Source organism: Salvia hispanica, chromosome 4 (assembly GCF_029641045.1).
Source record: "Salvia hispanica isolate PSC_SH4W2 chromosome 4, Shi_PSC_v1, whole genome shotgun sequence".
NCBI classification, from domain to species: domain Eukaryota; kingdom Viridiplantae; phylum Streptophyta; class Magnoliopsida; order Lamiales; family Lamiaceae; genus Salvia; species Salvia hispanica.
Window position 1 is genome coordinate 20,625,301 of NC_142695.1, and position 26,162 is coordinate 20,651,462.

At 33.2% G+C, this 26,162-nt stretch overlaps 1 protein-coding gene and 2 pseudogenes across 1 annotated transcript; all 3 read left to right on the top strand.

The window, feature by feature from the left end:
• The first annotated feature begins 9,082 nt into the window (after positions 1–9,082).
• LPAT4 (lysophosphatidyl acyltransferase 4) lies at positions 9,083–11,945 on the top strand. The gene is made up of 4 exons (XM_048089139.2): positions 9,083–9,276; positions 10,056–10,773; positions 10,893–11,023; positions 11,462–11,945. Exons 2-4 carry the CDS (start codon positions 10,202–10,204, stop codon positions 11,899–11,901), a joined length of 1,143 nt encoding a protein of 380 aa, XP_047945096.1. The 5' UTR covers positions 9,083–9,276; positions 10,056–10,201; the 3' UTR covers positions 11,902–11,945.
• A 3,795-nt stretch (positions 11,946–15,740) lies between these two features.
• Positions 15,741–16,384, top strand: LOC125194819 (putative calcium-binding protein CML41 pseudogene; annotated as a pseudogene).
• Positions 16,385–18,522: 2,138 nt separating this feature from the next.
• On the top strand, positions 18,523–24,384 carry LOC125194820 (ADP-ribosylation factor 2-like; annotated as a pseudogene).
• The last annotated feature ends 1,778 nt before the right edge of the window (positions 24,385–26,162 follow it).

The window sequence follows — 26,162 nt, forward strand, 5'->3', positions numbered from 1 at the left end:
GAGCAGTTAGATGATTTTAATAAGGTTGTAGACGTTAGCCTTGATGATGAAGATAAGGCTATCTTGCTTCTAAATGCGCTTCCAAAATCCTTCGATCATCTCCGAGATGCTATGTTGTATAGGAGAGAGAAGACCATCACTCTAGACGAGGTTCAATGTGTTCTAAAGGCGAAGGAACCTCAGAAAGTTTCTGGCTCGAGTCGTGATTGTATTTTGGGCCAGAAGCAGGGTGAAGAAGTAAAGGAAACGAGGAAGTTCCATTGGTGCCAAAAACTGGGCCATTTCAAAAGGAATTGCTATGCATGGAAGCGGAAGCAGTCAGAGTTGAATGGCGAGGCAAGCACGGCTGATTGTGTAGCTGAACTGGAGCCGGCACAAGTTCTTAATGTGGATGAGAAGGAGATAGCTGATTCTTGGATCATGGACTCGGGATGCTCTTTCCATATATGCTCGCACAAGGATTGGAATGAGAATCTTGTTGAGGCCGATAGATCGGTTTTGTTGGGCAATAATCAGGTATGTACCATTAAAGGATTGGCAATATACGTTTTAAAATTCATGATGGTATCGTTAAGTTGCTCACGGGTGTAAGATGCATACCGACAATAAAGAGAAATCTCATTTCTTTGGGAATGTTGAAACTGAAGGGCTATTCTTTTACTTCATCTCATGGTTGTATGAGGGTTTGTAAGGGGGATTTGTAGCTGTAATGACTGCCATTAGGAGGAACAACCTTTATTATCTTCAAGCTGAAGTTGTTGTTGGGAGCTCTTGTATAGCTGAGGATGACAGCTTAAATATGTGGCACATGAGTTTGGGCCATGTTGGGGAAAGAGGAATAAAGGAGTTGTTGAAGAGAGGCTTGATAAACGGCAGTGATCCGGGTACAACGAGATTGTGCGAATCATGCTTATTGGGAAAAAAGTAAGAAACTGCCCTATAGTTCGGGTAAACACAGTTCCACAAAACCTCTTGATTACTGTCACAATGACTTGTAGGGGCCGAGTCCAGTCAATTCTGTAGGGGGAGGAAGGTATTTCATGAGTATAATAGATGACTACAGTAGGAAAGTTTGGATATATGTTCTCAAAGAAAAATCAGAGACTTTTGATAAGTTCAAAATATGGTGCAAAGCTGTGGAGGTGGAAAAGGGGTACAGTCTGAAATGTTTAAGGACTGATAATGGTATGGAGTTCCTGTCTAGCGAGTTTGACAACTTCTACAAGGAAAGAGGATTAAGAGACATAGGACCTCACCTGGGAATCCGGAACAATATGGGACAGCAGAGCGAATGAATAGGACTTTATTGGAGAAGGTCAGATGCATGATGCTTACATTTGGGGTTCCTAAGAAGTTTTGGGCAGAGGCCGTCTCTACTGCTGCAAAATTGATAAATAAGTGTCCATACTCAGCCATAAATTTTGATACGCCGGACAGCAGGTGGTTTGGTAATCCTGGAAGCTATGAGAAGTTGAAAGTCTTTGGCTGCAAAGCTTATGCTCACATCAAACAAGGAAAATTGGAGGCAAGAGCTTTGAAATGCATTTTCTTGGGGTATCAAGATGGAATGAAGGGGTACAGATTATGGTGTACCGAACCTGGTCATCAGAAGATTGTAATCAGTCGTGATGTTATTTTCAATGAATCAGAAATGCCCTACAAGGTTGGCAATACAACAAAGGAGACCACTGAGTTTGTGGATTTTTGATCTAAATAATCAGAATGGTCAAAGTGGCGATGATTATGAATCAGTCCAGACAGATTCAGATCAAGAAAGTGAACCACCTGAGCAGATACTTGAAGCATCAAACGATCATGATAGAGGAAGTGATTATTTGTTGGCAAGAGATAGGATAAGAAGAGAGGAGGTCAGACCACCTAGCAGATATAGAGATGCAGATTTTGTCTACTATGCACTTTGCATAGCAGAAGAGTTAGAGCTTACAGAGCCAAGTACTTATAAAGAAGCCATTGGCAGCAAGGATAAACAGAAGTGGATAAAGGCAATGAACGAAGAGATAGAATCCTTGTTGAAGAACAAAACGTGGATTCTTGTTTTAAGATCTCAGATTCAGCAAAGGCCTATTAGTTGCAAATGGATTTATAAGAAGAAGGTGAAGGCTTCACAAGACGACAAAATTCGATTCAATGCAAGATTGGTGGCTCGGGGTTTCACACAAGAGGAGGGAGTCGATTACAATGAGATCTTTTCCCCGGTTGTGAAGCATAGCTCTATAAGGATCTTGTTGGATATTGTGGTCTGCAAAGACTGGGAATTACATCAATTGGATGTAAAAACCGCCTTCTTGCATGGAGAATTGGAGGAAATCATATATATGGAGCAGCCACAGGGCTATGTGAAGCCAGGTGATGAAGACAAAGTTTGTATGCTCAAAAGGAGCATCTATGGTTTGAAACGGAGTAGCAGACAATGGTATCTGAAATTTGATGATCAGATGTCCAAGATGGGGTTCAAAAGGTCAGCTTTTGACAGCTGTGTGTACATTAAATTCAAGAACAGGAAACAAGTAGCATATCTCCTATTGTATGTTGATGATATGCTTGTGGTTGGGCCAAGCATATCAGAGGTAAATCAGGTCAAGGTGGAGCTTGAAAGTGTCTTTGAAATGAAGGATTTAGGAGAAGCAAAGAGGATACTTGGGATGGACATCATACGTGACAAAGCTAAAGGAAGTTTATTGCTGGTACAACAGGGATATATCATGAAAAAGTTGAGTGAATTTCGGATGATCAGTTCGAAGCCAGTATCTACTCCATTGAGTCAGCATTTCAAGCTCTCAATCGACCAGAGCCCTAAATCTGATTTGGAAACGAAGAAGATGTCCAAGATACCATAATGTACACTATGGTATGTACAAGACCCGACTTATCTCATGCTATTAGTCTAACCAGCAGGTACATGGCTGATCATGGGGATGAACATTGGCAAGCTCTAAAATGGACTTTGAGGTATCTGGTGCGCACTCAAAGCCATGGACTGGTTTTTTCAAAGCAAGAAGTAGTTGAGGATGAAGAGCTTGTTGGCTATTGTGATTCTGATTTTGCTGCAAATACAGATAACATAACAGAAAGTCTCAATCTGCATATATCTTCAAGCTTTATGGGACACAATCAGTTGGAAGTCCAACCTTCAGTCTGTGGTCGCACTTTCAACGACCGAAGCAGAATATATTGCTCTTGCGGAGGCAGTCAAGGAAGCAATATGGCCAAAAGGGATACTCAATGATTTTGGTGTTGATCAAAGTTCAGTAACAATCTTATGTGATAGCAATAGTGCTATCATCTTGGCAAAACATCAAGTTTTCCATGAAAGGAGTAAACATATTGATGTTAAACTCCATTTTGTGAGAGATGAGATAGCAAATGGAAGGGTGAAAGTGAAGAAGGTACACACTGCAGAGAATGCTGCAGACATGCTGACAAAGGCATTACCAAGTTCTAAGTTTAATAATTGCTTAGACTTGGTTAAGCTTATTGATCGATGAAGGGATATTGATGAAGGTGGAGGTGATGATAATGCAGCCAAGGTGGAGATTTGAAAGTAATGTGGCTGAATTATCTCAAACCCAAACAGAAATCAAGTCCGGGCCCAAGAAAGAAGCTCAAGCTCTTGGATATATCGTTCAGCTCATTGTTGAAGCTGAAAGGCGTTACTTTTCTGTTTTAAAACGGCTAGGTTTTGTCGTTTCATCTCTTGTATTGTGTTTCATATATAAGGGGAATAAGAGAGAGAGATATAACAACACACACAAAAACCACATAGCTTTTCCATTCTGAGTTTTACAATTGAAGCAGGGATTTTCAATTGAGGGATTAGCTTTAGAGATTGGTTTGATTTGTATTGGGATTCTTTGTTTCTGCGTTGAATAAAATCACCTCCTACTTCGTCCGTGGATGTAAATCTCGCAAGAGATTGAACCACGTAATTCTCGCGTCGTCTAATCGATATATTTGTTCTTGATTTAACACAGATGTTGTAATTGGTACCACAACTGTGAACAGAGTCGTTAGCTATGCAGTTGACTGTTGAAAATGTGCTTCAGCTAGCCTGTTTGACACCCCCGAAAACATTGAGGACAAAAAAATTTAAGTAAATTGAATTATGAATCTAAAATATATAGTTCTCCCTCCATCCCCGATTAAGAGTCACATTTTTCTATTTCGGTCCGTCCCTAATTAAGAGTCACACTTCATTTTTAGCATAAATAGTAAGTAGGTCTCACATTCCACTAACTCAAGTCACTCACATTTTTTTATAAAACCAATATTAAAAAATGGGTCACACATTCCACTAACCTTTTTCAACCAACTTTTCTTTACATTTCTTAAAACGCGTGTCCGGTCAAAGTGTGACTCCTAATCGGGAACGGAGGGAGTACTATAAATCAAATAAATATCATCGCTAATTTAATCTATCAATATATAGATAAATAAAACAATTAGAAAGGAAATATGATAAAATTAAATAAAATTTGTAAAGTAGAATCGTTGATTAACTGGATCTCTCTTAAGTCATTTGCTTTTAAGACTCCATGTGCTTTCTTCAAACGAAGAATCATGTGAAAAAAATATGATTTACACGTTGGTACAAGGGGTAGAACTGTACCCCCAAAATTTTGTACATTAATACGTAGTCCGGTTTAGACAAAATTCGTCCGTGGCCTAGTGGTAAGTTACCTCTCTTCTCCAAATTAAGTTTATTTTAATCTATATCATATCTAATTCAATTTTATTTTTGTTCTCAATTCATATTTAAGTTTTATTAATTATTTTGTTTTTAACAAATATATTTATTAGTTTAACCACTAACTTGCTCTTTTTTAATTTAAATGCATTCTTTCATATTTAACTTTCATTAATTAATTTTTTAATAGATACTTATATGACAAATATAAAATATATATTTGTAATTTAAAAAAAAAAACTCAATGTAAATTACTAAATTGAAATAAGTATTATAAAATACTCCATATTTATAAAACTAACTTCCTCATTATATTCATATCTATATTATATATTGCTAATTAACAAAACATGAATACATGTATTTCAAATGTATAATTTATGTGATACTATAAAATAATTTATTTTTATTTAAAATAAAATTTTGAGACGTTCTAATTATTTTTGCATCCCCAAACTGAAAATCCTGGATACGCCACCGTGGATAATAGTAAATTCTACTGATGGATTAAGAGAATAGACCATGGAGAAACATAACAAATCATTTGATAGTTATTTCCAAGTTTCAACAGACACATTTATAGTGCAAAGGAGGTTGAGATCTGATATGATTCGGATTCTATAAGACATATATAGTGATATATGATGGGGAGAGATTGAGCTTTGATTGAAAATAAATCTTCAAAAAATGGCGAACATTTGCATGACCTCTTATGCGGATTGTGGGTTCGGTACTACATACCAACAAGACGACTTCTTCCACGGATAGCGGGTTTGGTACTACCACACCAATATACGATAAGAAATGTTCTGTCTCGTGCAATTTCAATAAAATAAGCATAATTTTTCCTACCGAGTTTTGATTGAGGTGTGCAAGATATCAATGCAAAAATCTTTTAAATATATAGAACGTGGTGGAACTAAGAGATTAACTTAAACTCGTATTTGAAATAAGTTTTGAGGGAAATATGATGTTATTTCATGGTTTTTTTGTCAATGTAGTGTATTAAGAACTTTTTTCTAATATATGATGGAAACATGAATACATTTCATGTGTTTTGTGATTAAATATATAACTTTAATAATTTTTTTATGTTGTTAGTTGTTCAATTTTAATGTTGGATTCATTATGATCAAATGCGTTTCAATTTGCATAACCATAGAATAGCTCTACGAAACTCAATTTAGTCTTAATTTCATATTTTTCAACTGCTACATTTTTAAAACAATCATGATTGTACATAAAACCGACTATTTTAAATTAGAATTACATACCATAATTGTATCGATTGGCCATATTTATAATCATTTTATTCATAAAAAATGACATGCAAATGGATATGATTTTGTTTTAGCAATACAAATTAATTTTGCTATATAGCAACACAAAATTTATTAATACTAATACAATACCCTCCGCGGCTCCGTCCTAAGGTAGATGAGTCATTTTTTTCACTCATTTTACAAAATTGATACTAATAAATAGTTAAAGTGAAGAGAGAATAACATAGAGAAAGTCTTCCTTATCTATTATTCTCTTTTTTACTTTACTCTCTCTCCATTTTAATTGTTTATATTTATTTTTGCAAAACATGTTCAAAGAAGAATCGATATAACTATCTTGGAATGGAGGGAGAACATAACTACGTACTCTTTAGAACATCCACAATAGGACGGACTAGCCAATAGCCTAGTACTAGGATTAACTAAAAACACCTTCTGCCACATCACTAGGACTTCCCACCTATCACTAGGACTAGCCGACGCCCTAGCCAATAAAACAATTTCACAAATTCACAAATTTTGAATTAAAAATTCGACATGAATACGGAAAAGTGCAACCATTTTATTTCATTTAAAAAAACATACATAATTCAAAAAAAAAAATACATAGTGAAAAAAAAAAAACCATCTCCAAGCTTCACATACACGGCCCCTGTTTCACTCTTCGGAGTCCCCTTGGCCATTCCCGGCGGCATCGGCATCCCCAACAGCTCTCCCAACGGCATCCCCGTATATATAGAGTTGAAATTAAAAAATAAAAATAAAAAATAGTTCGCCGATCACGTTAGCACAATAGCGGACGAGCGATCGGCTAACACCCTCCGACCGCGGACGACCGCTCATCTACCCCGTTCGTCCGACCCGCTTTCGCCGCCCCAATAGTGGCGAACGCGACGCTCGAGCCGCTAGCTGGTCGCTAGGGAGGGCGTGCGTACGTCCGCTATTGCGGATGCTCTTATTGTAACTGAAATGTCTTCCATTGTGCATAGTACGGCACCAATTAAAGGTCGAAAAGGCGGTGCTTTCTTCTTACTAATTTATCATATATCAATTAATTATTGTATATCTATATGGACCATGTAGTAATTAGGCTTGGCTATGGACCATGTAGTAATTAGCCCTGGCTAAATAATCGGTTCGATCAATAACTGAACCAGCCCATTAGTCAACTGACTCTTAAAAAGGGTTGAAAAGCTAACTGGTACAGTTGTTCGTTACTTCACTAACCGAATTGGAATCGAATCGATATCAATTCAAAAATAGTTACATTGAATTTCATTGAAATATTACGTGATACAAATATATTTGTAGTTTAAACATTTATAAAGAGTTAGAAATTAAACAAAATAAGAGGAAACATCTAATTAAACACTATAATAAAATTAATCAAAGTCCGACAATTAAAGCATAATTAATCACAAATTAAGAGCAAAACAATTCACCAAAATTTCATCTAATAAACAAAATTCAAACACAATGTGTAAAACAACAATTCATGACGTTCATACTTCACCAATAAAAGTTTAAAAAAAAAGCACATAATCAAGTGCTTGAGTTTCACCCAACAAAACATGCTACTATTATTAATTGAAAATCAATATTGAAACTAAAAGCAAATCTAATTGCAGTTATCTGCACTGACCAATAGCAGACTTCACTCAAAATACAAAACCGGTACCGACCTAAACACCGACATGTTAGTTATTGTTTAACCGACATCCGATCGATTCCGATTCAATTATCGGGTAACCGAGGAACCGTTTATCCAGACTATTACTACTTTGGTAATTAAAAACACAACTCACATGTTTAGTTTCGAGAATGCGTCAATAATGTTAAATTGGATTAGCCTTGGGTGATCTGTTTATTGCCCTTTTCCATAAATAAAGCATTTTGATAGCAGATACTAATAATTAGAATCAACTATCTCCATTAATTGAAATTTAAAGGAAAGTTGCAGTTAAGTAGTTAACTCTATTATTATTTGACTGTCATTAAAAACGAAGGAGTCCTATTTCGCATCCCACGGTCAAACATCTATCAAATCATCAAAATTGAAAATTTCTATCACACGTAATATCATTGGGATTGAGATGTAATCAAATGAAAACTCTAAATATTGTATAAATTCAAAACTATGATCTGAATCATTGAAAAATGTCAACAGATCACAAAAAAGCATTAACAGGAAAATGTCAACAAAATTTCAACGGTAGTCAATGATTGATGTTGTGTTGATATTGTGTTGATATTGTGTTGACATTAATATCTTGAAATTTTACACTGTGTTGATATTTGAAACTGTGTTGAGGAGTTTTGAGTTTGTACAATATATAAGTTTGTATTTTATCACTACCCATCATCATTTATATTAAGTTGTAGCATAGTTTTGAATTTTGATGACTGAGAAAAAACTACTCCTATATCTTTATGTTACTTCACTATATTTTATACTTCGCCTGCCAATAAATATTCCAATTTATTAAAATGGGGTGTCCATATTATATAAATGATTTCATATTTCGTTAACAAAAAATAATTAAAATACAGGGTTCATATTATACAATCAAAACTAAATAAAATATTATATTGATGAACTGTATTCAAATATGAGTATATGACAATTTTTTCGGCAGATGTATCGGCCTGGTCGCGTTCCAATCATTTGCAGGCGATTAGACTCTGTCATCGAATATTCAAATTTTTCTATAGTACTACTAGCATTATTTTGAATTAAAAATATATTCAACGCAGTTTGTGTCCATAAACGATACAATAATAAATCAGTGCTCTGCCAAATAGTTTATTCATAATATCATACAGTCATGAATTGGTTTGAAATTACGTTTATTAAACCTGGAAAAACTCTATTAAGGTTAGATAATATATTCACAATAAGTTGCTATATTAATTAACTTCTTATAGCAATTAAACCTGGTTAGAGATTTTTATAGTAATTATTAGTTATAGAGTAAATAAAAAGTCGCATCTACTTAATAAGTTAATATGATTCGTGCGTAGCGTGAACCCAACATTAATTATGTTTTGCCAACCGCTAAAATGACTTCATAACGATAGGATGGTCCACACCAGATTGCTTCTCCAAACCATTTGCAAGGTTTCCAGAAACCAAGTTTCTACGCATATACCAACACCATATATTTATTCATATATATATATATATAATACCCATCGCTTAATTTGTATTTGCATCGGTTGGATATATATTGGAAGCTGGACGTGCACCGTTCTCGCTTTCGGAACACAAATTTCGTCGTTTCCAATCAGGTATAAGCCTAAACCAGATTCAAAGTATCGAAAAACATGGATTTTATCTCTTTCTCAATCTTCTCCTTCACTAATTGTGATTTACTTCGCGCGTTCCCCTGTTTTTAGATGATTATATATGATTTTTCGTTGTTTTTGGTGATTCAACGAATGCGATCGAATGATTCGCTGCGGTGACTTTCGTTTAATCCGATAGATTCGCAAATCTGGAAATTTTTAGCTGTATGAAATGGATATTTGTGGAAATTTGGGGCTGCCATGCAGTTTTGAAAAATTATGAGGTGGAACAACGCGATTCATACGACTTTTCTGTTTTATTGGAATAAAATATGACGTCGGCTGACAGCTGCTGTATATGTTAATGGTCTCTTTCTTTCTTCTCCTGATATGTTACTGATATTGATGTTGCGATTTAATTTCATGCTGCTCTTTCGTTATTGACTACTGAGCATTCGATGAACTCTATTTGGGGTAAAAACTGAATCTCTGGCTTTTTTGAGAGTTTCGATGTTTGAGGTGATAGTTACCTACAAAAAGGAAATCGTGTCACTAACTTTGCCTTGATACATCATCATCTTCTGATTCGATCATGGGGTTGTGGCACTGTCATTTTAAAATTTCCATAACTGTATATACTGAAAATGGCTATAACAGTGAAGGAAATTTTGATACACATGTGGTAGCATTGCTTTTATTTTATTAATCTGATGTTCAAAATATTGAGCGATCTCTGCATTTTCTATTTTTAGTATTGATGATAGATACTGATATTGTTGCAGATGTGAGTTCGATCGATGGACTTTAGCAGTGTTATAAGCAGTTTGGTAATGAGATTCTCGAAGAGAAGAATATCTTGATTGTTAAGAAGCTCTCTTGTCTGGTGCCTGTGTTCTGGCCATAGAAGTGAAGGCTAATTCAGTCGAACATGGAGATTAATCAGTCCAATGAATCTACCAAAAACTTGAAGCATTTCCCATTGACTCCGTTTAGAATTTTCAGGGGTCTGCTATGTTTAGTAGTATACCTTTTGACTGCGTCTATGTTCTTAGTGTATTTCGCACCTGCAGCTGCTGTTATCCTACGGCTATTCAGTCTGCGCTGCAGTAGAAAAGCTGTGTCGTTATTGTTTGGCCTATGGCTTGGTCTCTGGCCATTTTTGTTTGAGAAGATAAACAAAACCAGGGTTATATTTTCTGGTGATCAAGTTCCAGTGGAAGAGCGTGTTCTCATAATCTCCAACCACAGAACCGAGGTTGACTGGATGTATCTATGGGATTTCGCCCTACGGAAAGGATGTTTGGGGTACATTAAGTATGTTCTAAAGAGCAGCTTGATGAAGCTGCCAATTTTTGGCTGGGGATTTCACATTTTAGAGTTCATCCCAGTGGAGAGAAAGTGGGAAGTTGATGAACCAGTAATGAATGAGATGCTCTCAAGCTTTGGCGATCGTGAGGATCCATTGTGGCTTGCTGTGTTCCCTGAAGGAACAGATTACACGTAAAGCCTCTGCTTTTCTCTTGCTCGCTGCAGTTTTTTCAGACATTCGTATATCAGCTTTTTTTTATCCCTCTTCTTTTTATGACATTTCTGATATACTGCCCTCTTGCTTCATGCAGAGAACAGAAATGCATGAGAAGTCAGAAGTTTGCAAGGGAAGGTGGATTGCCAATACTTAAAAATGTCTTGCTTCCGAAGACAAAGGGCTTCAATGCTTGTTTGAAGATCTTGAGGGACTCTCTGGATGCAGGTTTTTTCTCTAGATTGTTTTCTGTTAATTATTTGGGATGGTCATTTAAAATTTATGATCTAGAGCAATATGCCTTCATCAACCAGTCTTTTGTCTACTAATCATAATCAGTTATTGGTTATCCTGGCCTAATGCATAAAACCTTTGTACCGTGAATCATGAGTTAGTTTTGTAATGGTTCTGTTTGGCATTTGCATATTCGCGTCTGTCTGTCTGTCTGTCTGTCACTTCTGTCTGTTCTGCTTGGCACTACATACATGACTACTGATGTCACTTGAACAAGATGTGTTAGGATCATGGGCGTTCACTTTGTGTGATAGGATCAAATTTGAAGGATTAGAGACCAAACAAGTTTCACTATTAAGCAAACCTCAAATAATCTGCTGTCATAATATTGAGGCTTCATAAATCTCACTTCTTGAAATCATATATTGGCAGTTTATGATGTAACTATAGCCTACAAGAGTCGATGCCCTTCTTTCATGGACAACGTATTCGGTGTGGACCCTGCTGAAGTGCACATGCATATTAGACGCATCCCTCTGCAGCAAATCCCCTCAACTGAAAACGAAGCTGCTACGTGGTTAATGGATGCTTTTGTACTAAAGGATCAGCTGCTCACCGATTTCATCGTGAACGGTCATTTTCCTGACCAAGGAACAGAAGAGCAACTCTCAACAGTGAAATGTGTTGCTAATTGTGCAGTAGTGATTGCTTTTACTAGCCTATTCTTGTTTCTAACATTTTTCTCATCCTTTTGGTTTAAAGTTTACGTTTGTTTAGCTTGTGTATACCTAGCTTGTGCTAGCTATTTTAATGTCAGACTAAAGTCTGCTGATACATTCGTCAAAGGTAGATCCATGAAGAAAAGTTATTGAACAGATTGATTATTGTGCTTTCAATCAATTAGACGTTCAATCCATGTGTTCATCTCTTTGAATGTGCTACGCACTACAAAAATAGCTCGTCTCTAAGAAGTCCAGAGACAAAATCTGTGGTCGTTGCACTTTGTATGAAAATTCTCTTACAAATATCGTCACTGTTTACGTTGTCTATTAGAAATGTTGAGATGAATCGGCACTGTTAGAACTGTTTTTATTAATTACACGTTTAAACGCTAAGCGTTGCAGCTCTGGGCCTACAACAAAAGATATTAATAACTATTGGCACTCATAATCGGGAACTATTCAGGTACCTGAAACCCAATCCTGACATCAGTTAATCCAATAAAGAGGAAAACCATTACACCAGTTTTCTCGTATTTGAACCCATAATTTAGGGTTTCAGGCTCCCAAAATCCACTAGGTATCTGGTTGGGATTGGGTATACAGAAATACGAGAACTAAAAATGAATTTGTGAAATTGAGATTTTGTGATATTATGTACTAAGAAATTAATTAATTGTCATGTTTCAGTCTTAAATTAATACTGATTTCTTATAAAGAAGTAGGTTCCTGACTTATATCAAATTCGGATCATGTGCGTATCTATATGCTAGGATTAAGATGAGGAATTGACGAGTTGAATCAACTCTTTTCCCTGGATTTTTTTATCCATTGAATCAACTCTTTTCCAAATCTTGATTTAGCAATTTATGGAGCTGCTTTTATTAATAAGAGTTAACTAGGAGTACTATGTTTTGCGTGTGTGGGTCAAATGATAGAGTGATTAATGCTTGGACCAAATGTCACGAGTTCAAGTCGATCATAGTACGACCTTTAAAAAGTTATGTTTATTTATCAATAAAAGAGTGAACTACATAAACTGTCTCTGGACTTTGCCGTTTGCACGTATGCAGTCCATGAACATTAAATACTAGTACTATATCAATTGCGGTCCTTGGACTTTAATATTTGCACGCTTTTTTGTTGGTCCTTTTGCACTTTTTTTTTTTTCATTTTTTCATAGTCCAGAGACCGCAAATGATAATTTTAAAGTTCAAGGACGGTGCAAACGAAAAAGTACATGGATCATTTTTATAGTGTCTATTAATAAAGATAATTTTGCAGAATTTTTGGAAAAATAAGAAAAAAGAAAAGGTGCTCTCCATTATAGTTCAAAGTTGCGTTATTGAATTTTGTTGTCTTCATTCTTATAATCTGTTCAAATTATTAACCTTATTTTCATAATTACATATTATTTGAAGTATACATGGGAAGACTCTCCAATTTACAGAATAGGTTATTCAGATTTTATGAAAATTATAATAGTTTAGATTTATTGTATTGAATTTTTTTTTTGTAATTGAGTTAGATGGTTTAAGTTAATGAAACTTTTATGAAATATTGTACTTTTAGAAAAATGAGTGTGAGTTTTCTAGTTTTTAGTTTTTGGATAATTTTATGCAATTTTGATTTTTTTTTTAATGTTGGGAAAGGTTTTTATTGATTTTGATTTTTTCAGATAATCCGGATATGTTTCAATTTTCGGTTCAATTTCAATTTTTGGTTCAATTAATTTAAGCAAAAAAATGAAGCAAAAATGAATATTAACCCCTAGTTGAAATCACATATAATAGCAACTGCAAGAGTAATTTATTTAACATATGTAGCGACATAGACAACGTGTTCTTTATATTTTATGAATCCTAGTTTTTTATTTTCAATATAGTTTTTAAAATCACGAAATTTGGTTAAATTTTAATCAGATTCTTACGATTTGAAATTGAATTGTTAAATAAAAAAGTTTCAATTATCCCGTCAACATACAAAGTGTCTTTAGCGATGTTTAAAAGAACATTGTTTTAAAATAGGGGCAACTGCTTTTAAAGTCACAAACTTTCCATGAATTCTGGTTTTTCCCACGAACTTTAAAAAGTTCATGTAATGTCACGAACTTTATTATAGGTTGTCATTTTCTCATGTCAGGTTTTCCGGTCTGAATCAAACTGTTCGTTTCCTATTAAGACAATGTACAAATTCTTTTATCTTACTATCGTTATCTTCGTCTTTGAAATAGCTTCGTGTGCGTACCTTGTACGCCTCAATTGGAACTCGGATGAAGAAGTTATGGTCATTTGATGAAGGCTACGACCTTTGTGCGACCTTGTACTATCATAATGGCCATGGCTTCTTCATCCGAGTTCCGATTGAGGCGTACAATGTACCCCTGCTAAGCTATTTCAAAGACGAAGATAACGCTAGTAAGATAAAACAATTTGGACTGTCTTAATAGAAAACGAACAGTTTGAATCAGACCGGAAAACCTGACATGGGAAAATGGCAACCGACAATAAAGTTCGTGTCATTACACAAACTTTTTAAAGTTCGTGGGAAAAACCAAAATTCATGGAAAGTTGATGACTTTAAAAGCAGTTACCCCTTTTAAAATATGTAAAGAAAAACTCATTTTAAGCATCAACAAAAAATGTCTTTTAAGGATGAAATAATTGAGAAAAGTTACAATTTTGTAATTTAATAGGAGTATTATGTTTTTGAATATTGTAGAACATTTCTTTAACCAAATTTTCATGATTTAAATAATTATTCCTTTTTATAATTAATCGATCATACTAAATCAGTTGACGTTCATTACCATTCCATCCTTTAACTATTCATGACCTCACACCATTTATAACCATTTTTTATTTCATCCTTAAATTAAGAGACAACACCTGCAACAATTCATCACATCCCATAACTATTCATTAGTCTCACTATTTCATTCTTCAATTTAAAATACAAGTAATAAAATGTCATTACAAAACTTGAAAATTACATTTCAAATTCCCAAAATTAAAATTTACATAATTTAAATCCTAAAAATTAAAAAGGACACAATTTAAATCATAAAAAATGAAAATTATAAATTATAATATTAAGTTAATTAGATTAATCTGGTTTAGTTAAAATTATATTTATTCATTAATTGGTCAAAACACGTTTGACCGTTAATTTTTTTTTAAAAAATGCGAATTCTGGACTAAAACATACTCCCTCCGTTCCATAACAGTGGAATTATTTTGCTATTTTTGTATGTTCTATAGTAGTGGAGGGATTATTGCTTATGATCCAAAAATAACACTTTTATTGTATAGAATCGAAATATTTTTAGGACAAATATAAAAGACTAAATTTGTAATTTAGTAAAAAATTTTTTATCAGAGTTGTAATGCTCATCCAAGACAATCTACAGGAATTGATTCCATGAAAATCCAATACAAAAGAACATAGCATTGTGGATTAAAAAGATTTCATTGGATAATACTGATAATGATAAAATGTGAAAGCGTAAGCTTTATCCTTATTTTTTATTCACACGAAGAAAATATTCCCCATATCCATAACAACAAGCATTAATGAGATTCAAATCTAAAACTAAAGTTTTCAAGAAAAAAATGTCAATTATAGTGCAACGGAAATAATACTTAAATAATTCTTCCATCCTCTAAAAATAGAAACTCTTTCTTTTTTGGCTCATCTTCTAAAAAATAAAAACTTTTTATTTAACGAAATTTCTCTCTCTCTAAAAAGGTGATACCCATTTTTCTGTTAACACACTTTTTTTTCTATCCTCTCTTATTTTAGTTATTTTACATTAAAATCTGTGCCGTTTTAAAAATATCTATTTTTTCCGAGACAGATGGTAGAATATTTAAACTGTAAGTAGAGAGGAAACTACTAAGCAATTTCTTGTGAATATTTGGCTGTTTACTGTCACACAATTTTCAATTTCTATATAAACCCCATCGTTGTTTCCAATTTCCAAACCTTCAAAATTGTATAATAATGGCGATTGCAACCATTATTACAAAGCCCTTCAGCACCGGGGTTTCGAAGCTCCGCCACCTCCGCTCCAAGCCAAACACCGCCACTCATCCACCGCCGTTGCCAAAATCCGGCAGCAGAGAAGAGGAATTCCGGCGGGTTTTCCGGTTCTTGGACGCCGACAACGACGGAAGCATATCGGCGGACGAGCTGACGGCTTACTTCGGCAGCGTGGGGGAGGCGGTGTCGCGCGAGGAGGCGGAGAGGATCATCGGGGAGTTCTCGGGAGGAGGGTCGTTGATGCTCAAGTTCGAGGAGTTCGTGAGGGTGATGGAGGGAGGCGCGGAGGAGGAGGTTCTCCGGCAGGCATTCGAGGTGTACGAGGAGGAGAAGGGGAGCGGCTGCATCACGGCGGAGGGGCTCAGGCAGGTGCTCACCCGCCTCGGCCACGTCAAGTCGCTTCGTGAATGCAAGGCCATGATTGGGGTCTTTGATCTTGATGGCAATGGGGTTCTTGATTTCCATGAGTTTTGTAAGATGATGACTTAGATTTCATTTCTTACTATAACAAATTCAATTAAATATGAATTAATTGTAATAGATTGTGACTATCTTTTATTACAAATTTATTAATTGAAAACAATGATTTTTAGTACTTCACAATTATATATAGTTATGTGTTTGTTAACAGTATGATAATCTTTTCTGACTGATTTTCTAACATTATTTGGAATAATGCTGCAGCTTACGCAAATCAAATTATTAAGCGATAGTCAGATTTTGTCGACGGTGATAAAATGCAACAACTATATAAGTTTATAATATTACATGTCAAATTTAAAATTTGTGTAAAAAAATACTTTGAAAATTTCGTGATATTAGGCGCTAACACCCCTAAATAAATTACTTAGTAAGATCAAATATAGTTTTGTATGCCGTGTGAATTCTTTTTCTTCATTCCTTTTTATTTTATTTGGATATACATGATTAGTTTCTTATCGAAATCCTGGGTGAAACATTTATAGCTGTAGTCCAAAAAAATGTTAATAATGAAAGTGTATATATATTTTACTTCGTAATACAATTTGTATGCATGCATAATAGGAGTGCGTTAAAATGAAAACACCTTTTAAAATAACACCATACCACCATTCTTAGCTAATTATTTGTACACGTGGACGAATAATAAGCTGTCATATGACAATAATAAAAATACTCAAATGTAAAAATCTCGGCCAACAATATACTACAACACTGTATACAACAATTTTTTCTCGGCCAGCAATATCCAACACGCTATACAGCAATCTATAGATTGTTGTATAACGTTTATAATATTGTTGTGTATCGTTTATAATATTGCTGGATATGTTGTGTCACGGTGTCACTTTAAGAGATGTTGTCATTTTAAGTATACGTATATATAAAATCCTATGATACGTTATTTTTTTTTAATCTACCTACCATGGAATTAAATAATGATGATGATGGATATAATAGGATTATGCTATATAAGGAGTATCATTTTTTCTATGTACAGTATATAAAATTATTGCTATATAATACTATAATACTGAAATTGCTATATGATATTGTTGCTATATATTTTCTATATATTATTATTGCTATGTAGTAATATTATACAGAAATTGCTATACAATACTATTGCTATATATATAACTATATATCTATATTTGTGAAGGAAAATCTAAATAATACTCCTGCACAAAGCTTATTACTATATGGAGTACTAATAATCTCTCCATGATTCTATCCACAATCGAGATTATAGTTATGGCTCCATTTTTGATTATACACAAAAATCAATCATTTTTTATTTTTATTTTTAGCAAGTCATGCATTAGTACCCCTAACATTTTAGTTATTTTTGTCTCTTTATTTATAAATTAGTAACACTGAAATCTGTATTAACTGTAAATCAAGACTATTTGATTCTGAAGCTTCAAGAAGTTGAATATGTTAAGATTGGTGTCCTTTTCTTTTTAATTAGCAAACAAAATAAATACTATAGGTAATACTAACAAATAATATAATCCAATAACGGCCCATGCAGCAGCAATAAATGTGTCATCCTTTCGCCTCGAAATACTGCTACTAAGATCTGCCACAAATTAACCACAGCATATATAGTATAGTTGATGCAATTGTGTTATATTCTAAAATCAATTTGATTAAAATTTATAAATATAAGTTTTAAAAAATTAGAAAATAGTAGTCTAAAATAAAGTAAGTGAATAATGTTACTTCTCAAGGATTATAAATATTGCTTAAAAAACGAGAATACTAATACTAAATTATTAATTTAGTGCTCAAGACGCAGATGCGCTCACAATTTAAATCCTTCACTTTTCAACTTGTAAAGTTTGATATATAAGAGGACGGTCGAAATTATATGCCACTTGTCTGGAACGACATATCAAGACAAAAAAAATGTATGGTTGATTGGAAGAACCCAATGTGTAGGACATTGTATTTATTAACTTTATATTTGGGAGATACATAAAAAAACAATCTTTTGACTAATTTTCGAAAATTCCGTATTCTACAATCTATATACAGCTCATTTTTCACTCATTAACCCTTATTTTACAAAATATGGTGTATATATTTTTTGATCCTTACCAACCCAATTAGATTGAAATAAAAAAATTTAAATGCTTATATCAGTGGCGGACGCAGGATTTTAACACTGGGGGTCCCAAACTAACGTTATCAAGTTGCGTATTTTTAGTATCAATAAGGCCAGAAACAATCACGACATGAACAATACGGATGACGTGAGATAAATAATTTGAAAATGAGAAATATAAGTTAAAGTACGTACAAAGATAGTAAAAAAAAAACAAAACTTATATAACTAGAAAAAACATAAATATATTAATCTAGCTATGAGAAAGTAAAGAACCATGAATAAATTAATGGATAAATAAATCTATTTAGTTGCCTGAGAAAATCGCAAAAATCAACATATATATTCATCACCACAAGAATAGGAACCTGTGACATCCGTGTAACTTGGCCGACGAATTGACCAACTGAGCTATGTATTCACTTGCCAATTTTATTATGAATACTACATATACAGTAACATCCAAATTGAGTGGGGGTTCCAAGGGACCCCATGGCTCTTAGTGGGTCCGCCTCTGGCTTATATAGACAAAATATATAAAGCAATATTCTGGTCATCCTACTCCACATTCGAGTAAATAATCTAAAGTTTGTGGTATCATTTCAAATAATCTTTATGAGGACGTGAAATTGAATAAGGTTTATTTTTAATTATAAATATATGATTATTTTATGATTTTAATTTAGAATATAAATTTTCAGAGTTTTTGGGTTCTAAACATATGAGGCTATTTTGAGTGATAAAAATTGGTTTTGGGCATCGGTAAATCTGAGTGATAATCCATTCAACTCTCCAATCTATTAATTCGGAGTTGTTGGCTTTAAATGAAGGTAAATAATTTCTAGTTTTTCACATTTTGTAGATTTTAGGCACACATTAGAGAAGGAATGATGTTTGAGTTCTAGTTCATTCAAAGTGCGACATATTTTAAATATATTTGAGAGATAAAGAGAAATAGACTTAGCAGTGGACTGTGTGGGTTTTAAAGCAAATTAGTGAAGTAAGAGTAATGGAGAAAAAAAGTGGTTGACATATTACTAGTGGAAAATGAGACCTTCCTATTAGAGATTCCTGTTAGAGAGAGATACTTACTATAGATAGATCAAGACTAAATTTGATGGATGGATCAAAATGAAAAAACATGATTATTTATCATGGACGGATGAAGTATATAGTTTGGAATGTTGATCAACTTTTAAATAAAATCTGACCTCTTATGAACTTGTTGTTGCAGTAACGTTTCTTAAGATATACTACCTCTGTCCCTGAAAATTTGATACATATTACCATTTCGGTCCGTTCCTGAAAATTTGATACACTTCACTTTTACCATTTTTGGTAGTGGACCCCATATTCCACTAACTCATTCCTACTCACATTTTATTATAAAACTAATACTTTAAAAGTAGGACCCACATCCCACCAACCTTTTCAATTCACTTTCCATTACATTTCTTAAAACCCGTGTCGGGTCAAAGTGTAGCAAATTTTGAGGGACGGAGGTAGTACTATTACAGTAGTATTTTGCATGTAGAATCTCATACTTCAGCTTCTAAGACTAGGTAGACTCCTAGAATTTCATGGTCAGTTATTCTGACTGATTAAATAAATTTGATCGAGTATATTTGTTGGTTCCTTTTGTATTTGTAATTTGTGTTTAACCAAATATATTCATTGCACTGCCCTTGTCCCTACCAGATACTTATTGTGAAGTGTGATTACCTCTCCTACAGGATTCAATGTTGAGACAGTTGAATACAAAAACATAAGCTTCACTGTCTGGGATGTTGGTGGTCAAGACAAGGTATAAGCTCTACCTCATTTTGAACTGCATTATTGACATTCAAGTACCTTTGAGATTTGTGATCAAAATGAGTATCCTCATAAGAACATTAAAATAAGGTGCTTCAAACCTGCTATGTGCATCTCTTTATCTTACTGAGCTACTCGAGTTAGTTGGGCATCATAGGACTAGTCCAGCCTTCCATAGCATATTACAGCTTGAGCCATAAAAAATGCTTAGAAGGAATTAATATTCTAGTTTATATTTGATGCAAATATTTATTTGATATACAATGTTAGGATAGGTCAATGAACTCTTAATGATTCATGGAAAATTTAAGATCAGGTTCCAATAGAGGAAAACATGTTTATTTACGATAACTTTATATAGTTTTGTTGCTTCTCGATATTACCATTTGAATGTCAAAATGTTGATTAATTGTTTAGTAATAGACTATGGTCAATGTTACTGTTCTCAGTAGTTTCTGTTTGTGTTGAGTGACATACTGACATTGAAGCAATGAGGTGGAATTGGTAAGCTAATTGTTTCTCATGTGTTAGTCGGTATCCAAAGTATGTAATACTTTGCTTAGCAAACTGACTCCTTTAGATAGATGTATGTTTTTCCTGATGATGGTTTCCTGAAAGATGCTTTAATATGGATCTTGTGGATTCAAGGAACATATGTTACGCAAGACATGTTCTTGCAAAATATTCAAATAAACATAACAAAGAAATAAAACATTAAGAAAATGATGACAAGGAAACGAAAATGAATGTGTATGAGTTAGATTAATGATTGAGACCTTTGAATCTTCTCCAAAACAATGAAGACAATTCAAGACAACTTTCACCAAAACAAAAACCTAATGGCTCCACTAAACTCAACAAGAACTAATAAGACATACCTTAACATTGAACTTATCCAGGCAAAAGAACAATTCAACCATAAGAGATTTTTGATAAATCTTCAAAGATGAAGAAGATTCTCAAAATTAAGTATTTGGAGTGTTTACATGTCAAAAGTTGCTATAAACAAACCATAACTATGTATACTAGGTGTGAAAAAGAGAGCAAAATTGCAATGTCTTGCATATATAGCTAATTTCTGGACAAATTGTCCGATCGTGCAAAATTGGGATTTGAAAACGTCCAGCCCGCACAAACTCAGAATGCACTTGCGCACTGTACAAAACGTCTGACAACACGTTTTTACGCATCAAAATGCCTGGCCCGCGCAAATCAATCTAGAATGCGCGATTTTCGTAAAATGGCCATAACTTCCTCTCATGTAGCCTGCAAGGTACTCAAGTGAAGCTGTTTCGAAGATGAAGATAACGGTGGTCTTAGAAGTGAATTTGGACATAATATTGATAGTAATATCACTGTTTGAATCAAACCCAGGTCTGACTTGACTTCTTGTTATGTGTTCACCCTCTTCTCGGACCCCCATGAACCCATGACCCTCGACGATGTTGTATTATATGATGTTGAACACCAGGTTTCACATCATGCATGGTTTAGATCTTTAAGAAAGTGCCATGCTTGTACTGCATTAGGAGTCTATGAGCTTTCTGAAAATTTAAGAATAGCGAAATTAACTACTCCTACTTGAGATTAATACATATCGTTTTTCATGGGCTTCAGCTTCATCTCTTGAGATGCTCATCCTATGGTGAAGTCTTCTTATCATTCTTGGATTTATTTCCTAGCTGCCTTTTATTGTACCTAAGCCATTTTAGCGCATAACTAAGTTTTCATGCCTTGTTTACATAGTTTGAAACTTTTACCAGGAATTGTACTTGTTAACACTCTAGGAACAATTGCTCAATCTTTTTACGCAATCTAAAGCTAAACGAACATATCGTTGTTGTTATTTCATGTTTGTTTTTTCTTTTTAGCTTTTAGCTAAAGCAATATTCATGCCTTGTTATTTTTATGCTTCTTGCTTGCACCCGACTATGTTCATTATGGCCTCCATTGTCTAGATTCGACCATTGTGGAGGCATTACTTCCAGAACACTCAAGGGTTGATTTTTGTGGTTGATAGTAATGATCGAAATCGTGTTGTTGAGGCTAAGGATGAGCTTCATAGAATGTTAAATGAGGTAAAACATGACTACTTTTAGTTTTTGCTTTACAAAATCATCAGTAATTCATTTTATTACAACTTTTTTTTTGTCATGCTGGGTTGTGGCGAAGTCAATTAAATTTCTTGAAGAATTATGCTCAAATCTTATATTGAGTGAATAATTTAACCCTACTTATAAAAGGGTTTGTGTGGTGCCTATGTAGGATGAACTGAGGGATGCCGTGCTGCTAGTTTTGCCAACAAACAGGATCTCCCAAATGCTATGAATGCTGCTGAGATAACTGACAAGCTTGGGCTTCACTCCCTTCGTCAACGCCATTGGTACCCCCTCCCTCTATCTCTTACTATATGTAAGTAGATTATTGCCTATTTTTACTCTAAAGACGGTGTGTTGGTATGGGTTGCGGGTGTCACACCCCAACCCGGCTGATATATATTCTTAAAATAAATAAATTCAAAAATTTTAAAGATATTAATCCACATGTCAAATAAAACACTTCTATCATATACATTTGAAAACCAACATCTATTTATTACATAGATATCTATGAGCCACAATCCAATGTATATAAATTTCACCTTTAATTTCATATTACAATTATCAAACATATTCTCCATCCAATACATATAATCATAAGCATTAATAATCATAAATAATTTCACATCCATATGAATATGCATATCTGTCTAATTTTGTTGTTCTGTGACAAATCAAGCCTGATATCTGCCCGAAATTTTCAATATGCCAATATGATTTGACCCGAAGGTCCCAATATGATTTGACCTGTAGGTCCCAATATGATTGACCCGAAGGTCCCAATATGTCCACTGTGATTTCAGACCCAGAACAAGACCGTCACATATCCTCTTTAATCAAATGATTCAAATAGATCCAATATCATACGTAAACCAAATCAGTTGCTTCACTTACATATTCTCATCATACTTCGTCAAATGCTTCCTTCACGATATATAAAATATATTTATTGCATCAATCATATATAACTGCACCGATCACGAATCCATATCATATTTCACAAAATAATTTCAATATGATATATAAAACATATCTATTACACTAATCACAAATCTATATCATTTTCCACCATCAATATCAAATAACACATTACTATATTAGATTCATATCATATAATTCAAATATTCATTATAATTCAAATATTCATTTCAAGTCGACTTAATCAATCAATCATATAGCACTGTAATTAAAAGTGTAATCTATACCCATCTGATTAAAATAGATAATTTATTCGAGCTCCTAATCTCATGCTCCTGCTTCCCAGTTGCAATCATTGCTCTATTTTTCTTCCGAAGTTGGATTTTGGTTAACTGACAGTGTGTGTGAAGTTTTCTATTTTCTTTCTTTACCAAGCACCACTATTTCTGTCTAATATTGTGATTTTTCTATCTCCCTTTCTTTTCTTATGAAGGATAAAGATCTGTGTATATGCATGCGAGAGAGTTTTTTTTGGTATTCCGTTCCTCCCCTCTAAAAATATTTTCAAAGCCTATTTGTATACATAATATCCTATATTGGATTTGAGAAGGTTTATAAAATAGACAAGTGTTCATTTTAGTAAATAGGCCACGTATATAAATTTGATGACTAATCTTCTTTCTGAATTCTTTTATTTTGTTATTTCTTTAATAATTAGTAGGTGTACTAAACATATATATCATATATAATAAAACCATTTAAAATATATAGGAATTAAAGTTGTATGTACATATAGTTTTCCATATACACACACTAGATTCATAACAATACACTTTCATACACACACATTTAATATTAATATTTACTATTTATGATCACATATTTTACACGTACTATATCTATATATATTTATATCTATTATTAAATTTTTTCAAGAATTCAAACTAAATATATTGAAAGGCACGATTTAATAAGTACAAGTATTACTCTATACAATACTCACTAAATATATTTATAACCTAACTTATACTAAAATATACGAAAATATTAAATAATACTTATTTGGGTCGTGAATGTTAGAGCAGGTATATCCAGAGCACATGTGCCACCTCTGGAGAAGGGCTATATAAGGGGCTTGATTGGCTCTCAAACAGCATTGCTAACAAAATAGTTTGAGTGATTCCCTGAAGGAGCTAATGGAAATTGATTACATCTTATTTAAGTCTTAAAGACGAAAGGTTGGATGGTTTTTGGCGCCAATTTAGAGTACGGAGTTTTTTTTTTTTTTTTTTCGGTATTTTCTCATGTGATCATGTACTGTGATTACTTGTTTTTCTTTTTTAAATATGGATATCCTACTATTTTCTCATTTCACAATCCACAACCACAGTCCTTTACTGCCCCTTGGACAGGCATGACTTGCGTCTTGCAGGGTTGAACTTATAAAATCACAAGAACAAAAGTCATCTTAAACTGCCCATTCGTAACTCAAATGTCACATACTATGATACTTCAGTACATATCCACAATATTTCGCCTAATCTTACCATTGTTTCTGACCAACGAAACTACAAAATTTTTGTTAATTCATCAATGGATTGATGTGAAATCTACTTGAATAGATAATTACTTTGTTAATTCATGAATTTTAAAATTTCAATTTTTTTATAAATGTTAATCACAATATATTATATAATGATATATTTTTATCATGATATAACAAATATTATTACAATAATAAAATTAAAGTGTGACATTTTGAGTATGGGAGATGAGATCTCAAAAATAGTGACATTAGTGAATACTCCCTCCGTCTGTGAATAGGAGTCTCATTTCTATTCGGCACAAGTTTTAAGAAATGTTAAGAAAAGTGAGTAGAAGAAAGTTAGTGGAATATTGATCTCAATTGTATATATTAGTTTTAAATGATATGTGAGTGGAATAAGTTAGTGAAATGTGATGTCTCTTTATCATTTATGGTAATTATGAACCGGAACTCCTATTCGTGGACGAACCAAAATGGAAAAAACGGGACTCCTATTCGTTAACGGAGGGAGTAATAATTACTCTCTTTGCCCTTTACTATGATTTATCTCACTTTCACAATTTTAACTAAAGGAAAATAAGTGAAAAATGGATCCTACTTTATAGTTTTATAGTATTAACAAAATGTGATTAGTAGAATTGTAAAATTCATTTATAAAAAAAATATAAAATTGAAATGACACGTTTAATAAAAGTCGTCTTAAATTTAAAAAGTGAGACACATAATGAACTATAAAAATGGTCTCTGAATTATAGGTTTATCTCGTAAATAGTCTCTAGACTTTAAAATATTTATAGTAGTCCTTGAACTAAAAATTTATTGTAAAATTGGTCCTTTTGGCATTTTTCCACCTGAAAATGCCCTTTTGGGTTGCTGGGTTATTTCGTCTTTTCACATTTTTTACTTTTTCAATGTGATATTATTTCAATGATATACTAAATGTCTAAATCTGATATTATTTCAAAATTATCTTCTTCTTCCATTTTCCATCTTTCATTTTGTTTCATTTTCTAAATATCAAATTAATTCTATAATTTAAATTAAAAAATTTAGATTATTAAATTTTAATAAATTATTTTAATTAAAATTATTAATTTATGTATTTTTTTCGTCTCACATTTATATATATGGAAATAAAACAATGCAACCAGCTCATACGAAACTCTTTTATAATATAATACATAAATTAATAATTTTAATTAAAAATAATTTATTAATATTTAAAAATCTAAATTTTAAATTTAGTTTTATAAAATTAAATCTAATATTGAAATAAAGAAACAAAGTGAAGGATGACAAAGGTAATAAAAAATAATTTTGAAATAATATCATCATTGAAATAATAATAGATTGAAAAAGTTAAAAATGTGAAAAGATAAAATTGCCTAATAGTCCAAAAAAGACTTTC

Excerpts from the sequence above, each read along its gene's own strand:
- LPAT4 (XM_048089139.2), top strand. The coding sequence starts at position 10,202 with ATGGAGATTAATCAGTCCAATGAATCTACCAAAAACTTGAAGCATTTC. Across the intron at positions 10,774-10,892 it reads CCTGAAGGAACAGATTACAC|AGAACAGAAATGCATGAGAA; the intron begins GTAAAGCCTCTG and ends TGCTTCATGCAG. Across the intron at positions 11,024-11,461 it reads GAGGGACTCTCTGGATGCAG|TTTATGATGTAACTATAGCC; the intron begins GTTTTTTCTCTA and ends ATATATTGGCAG.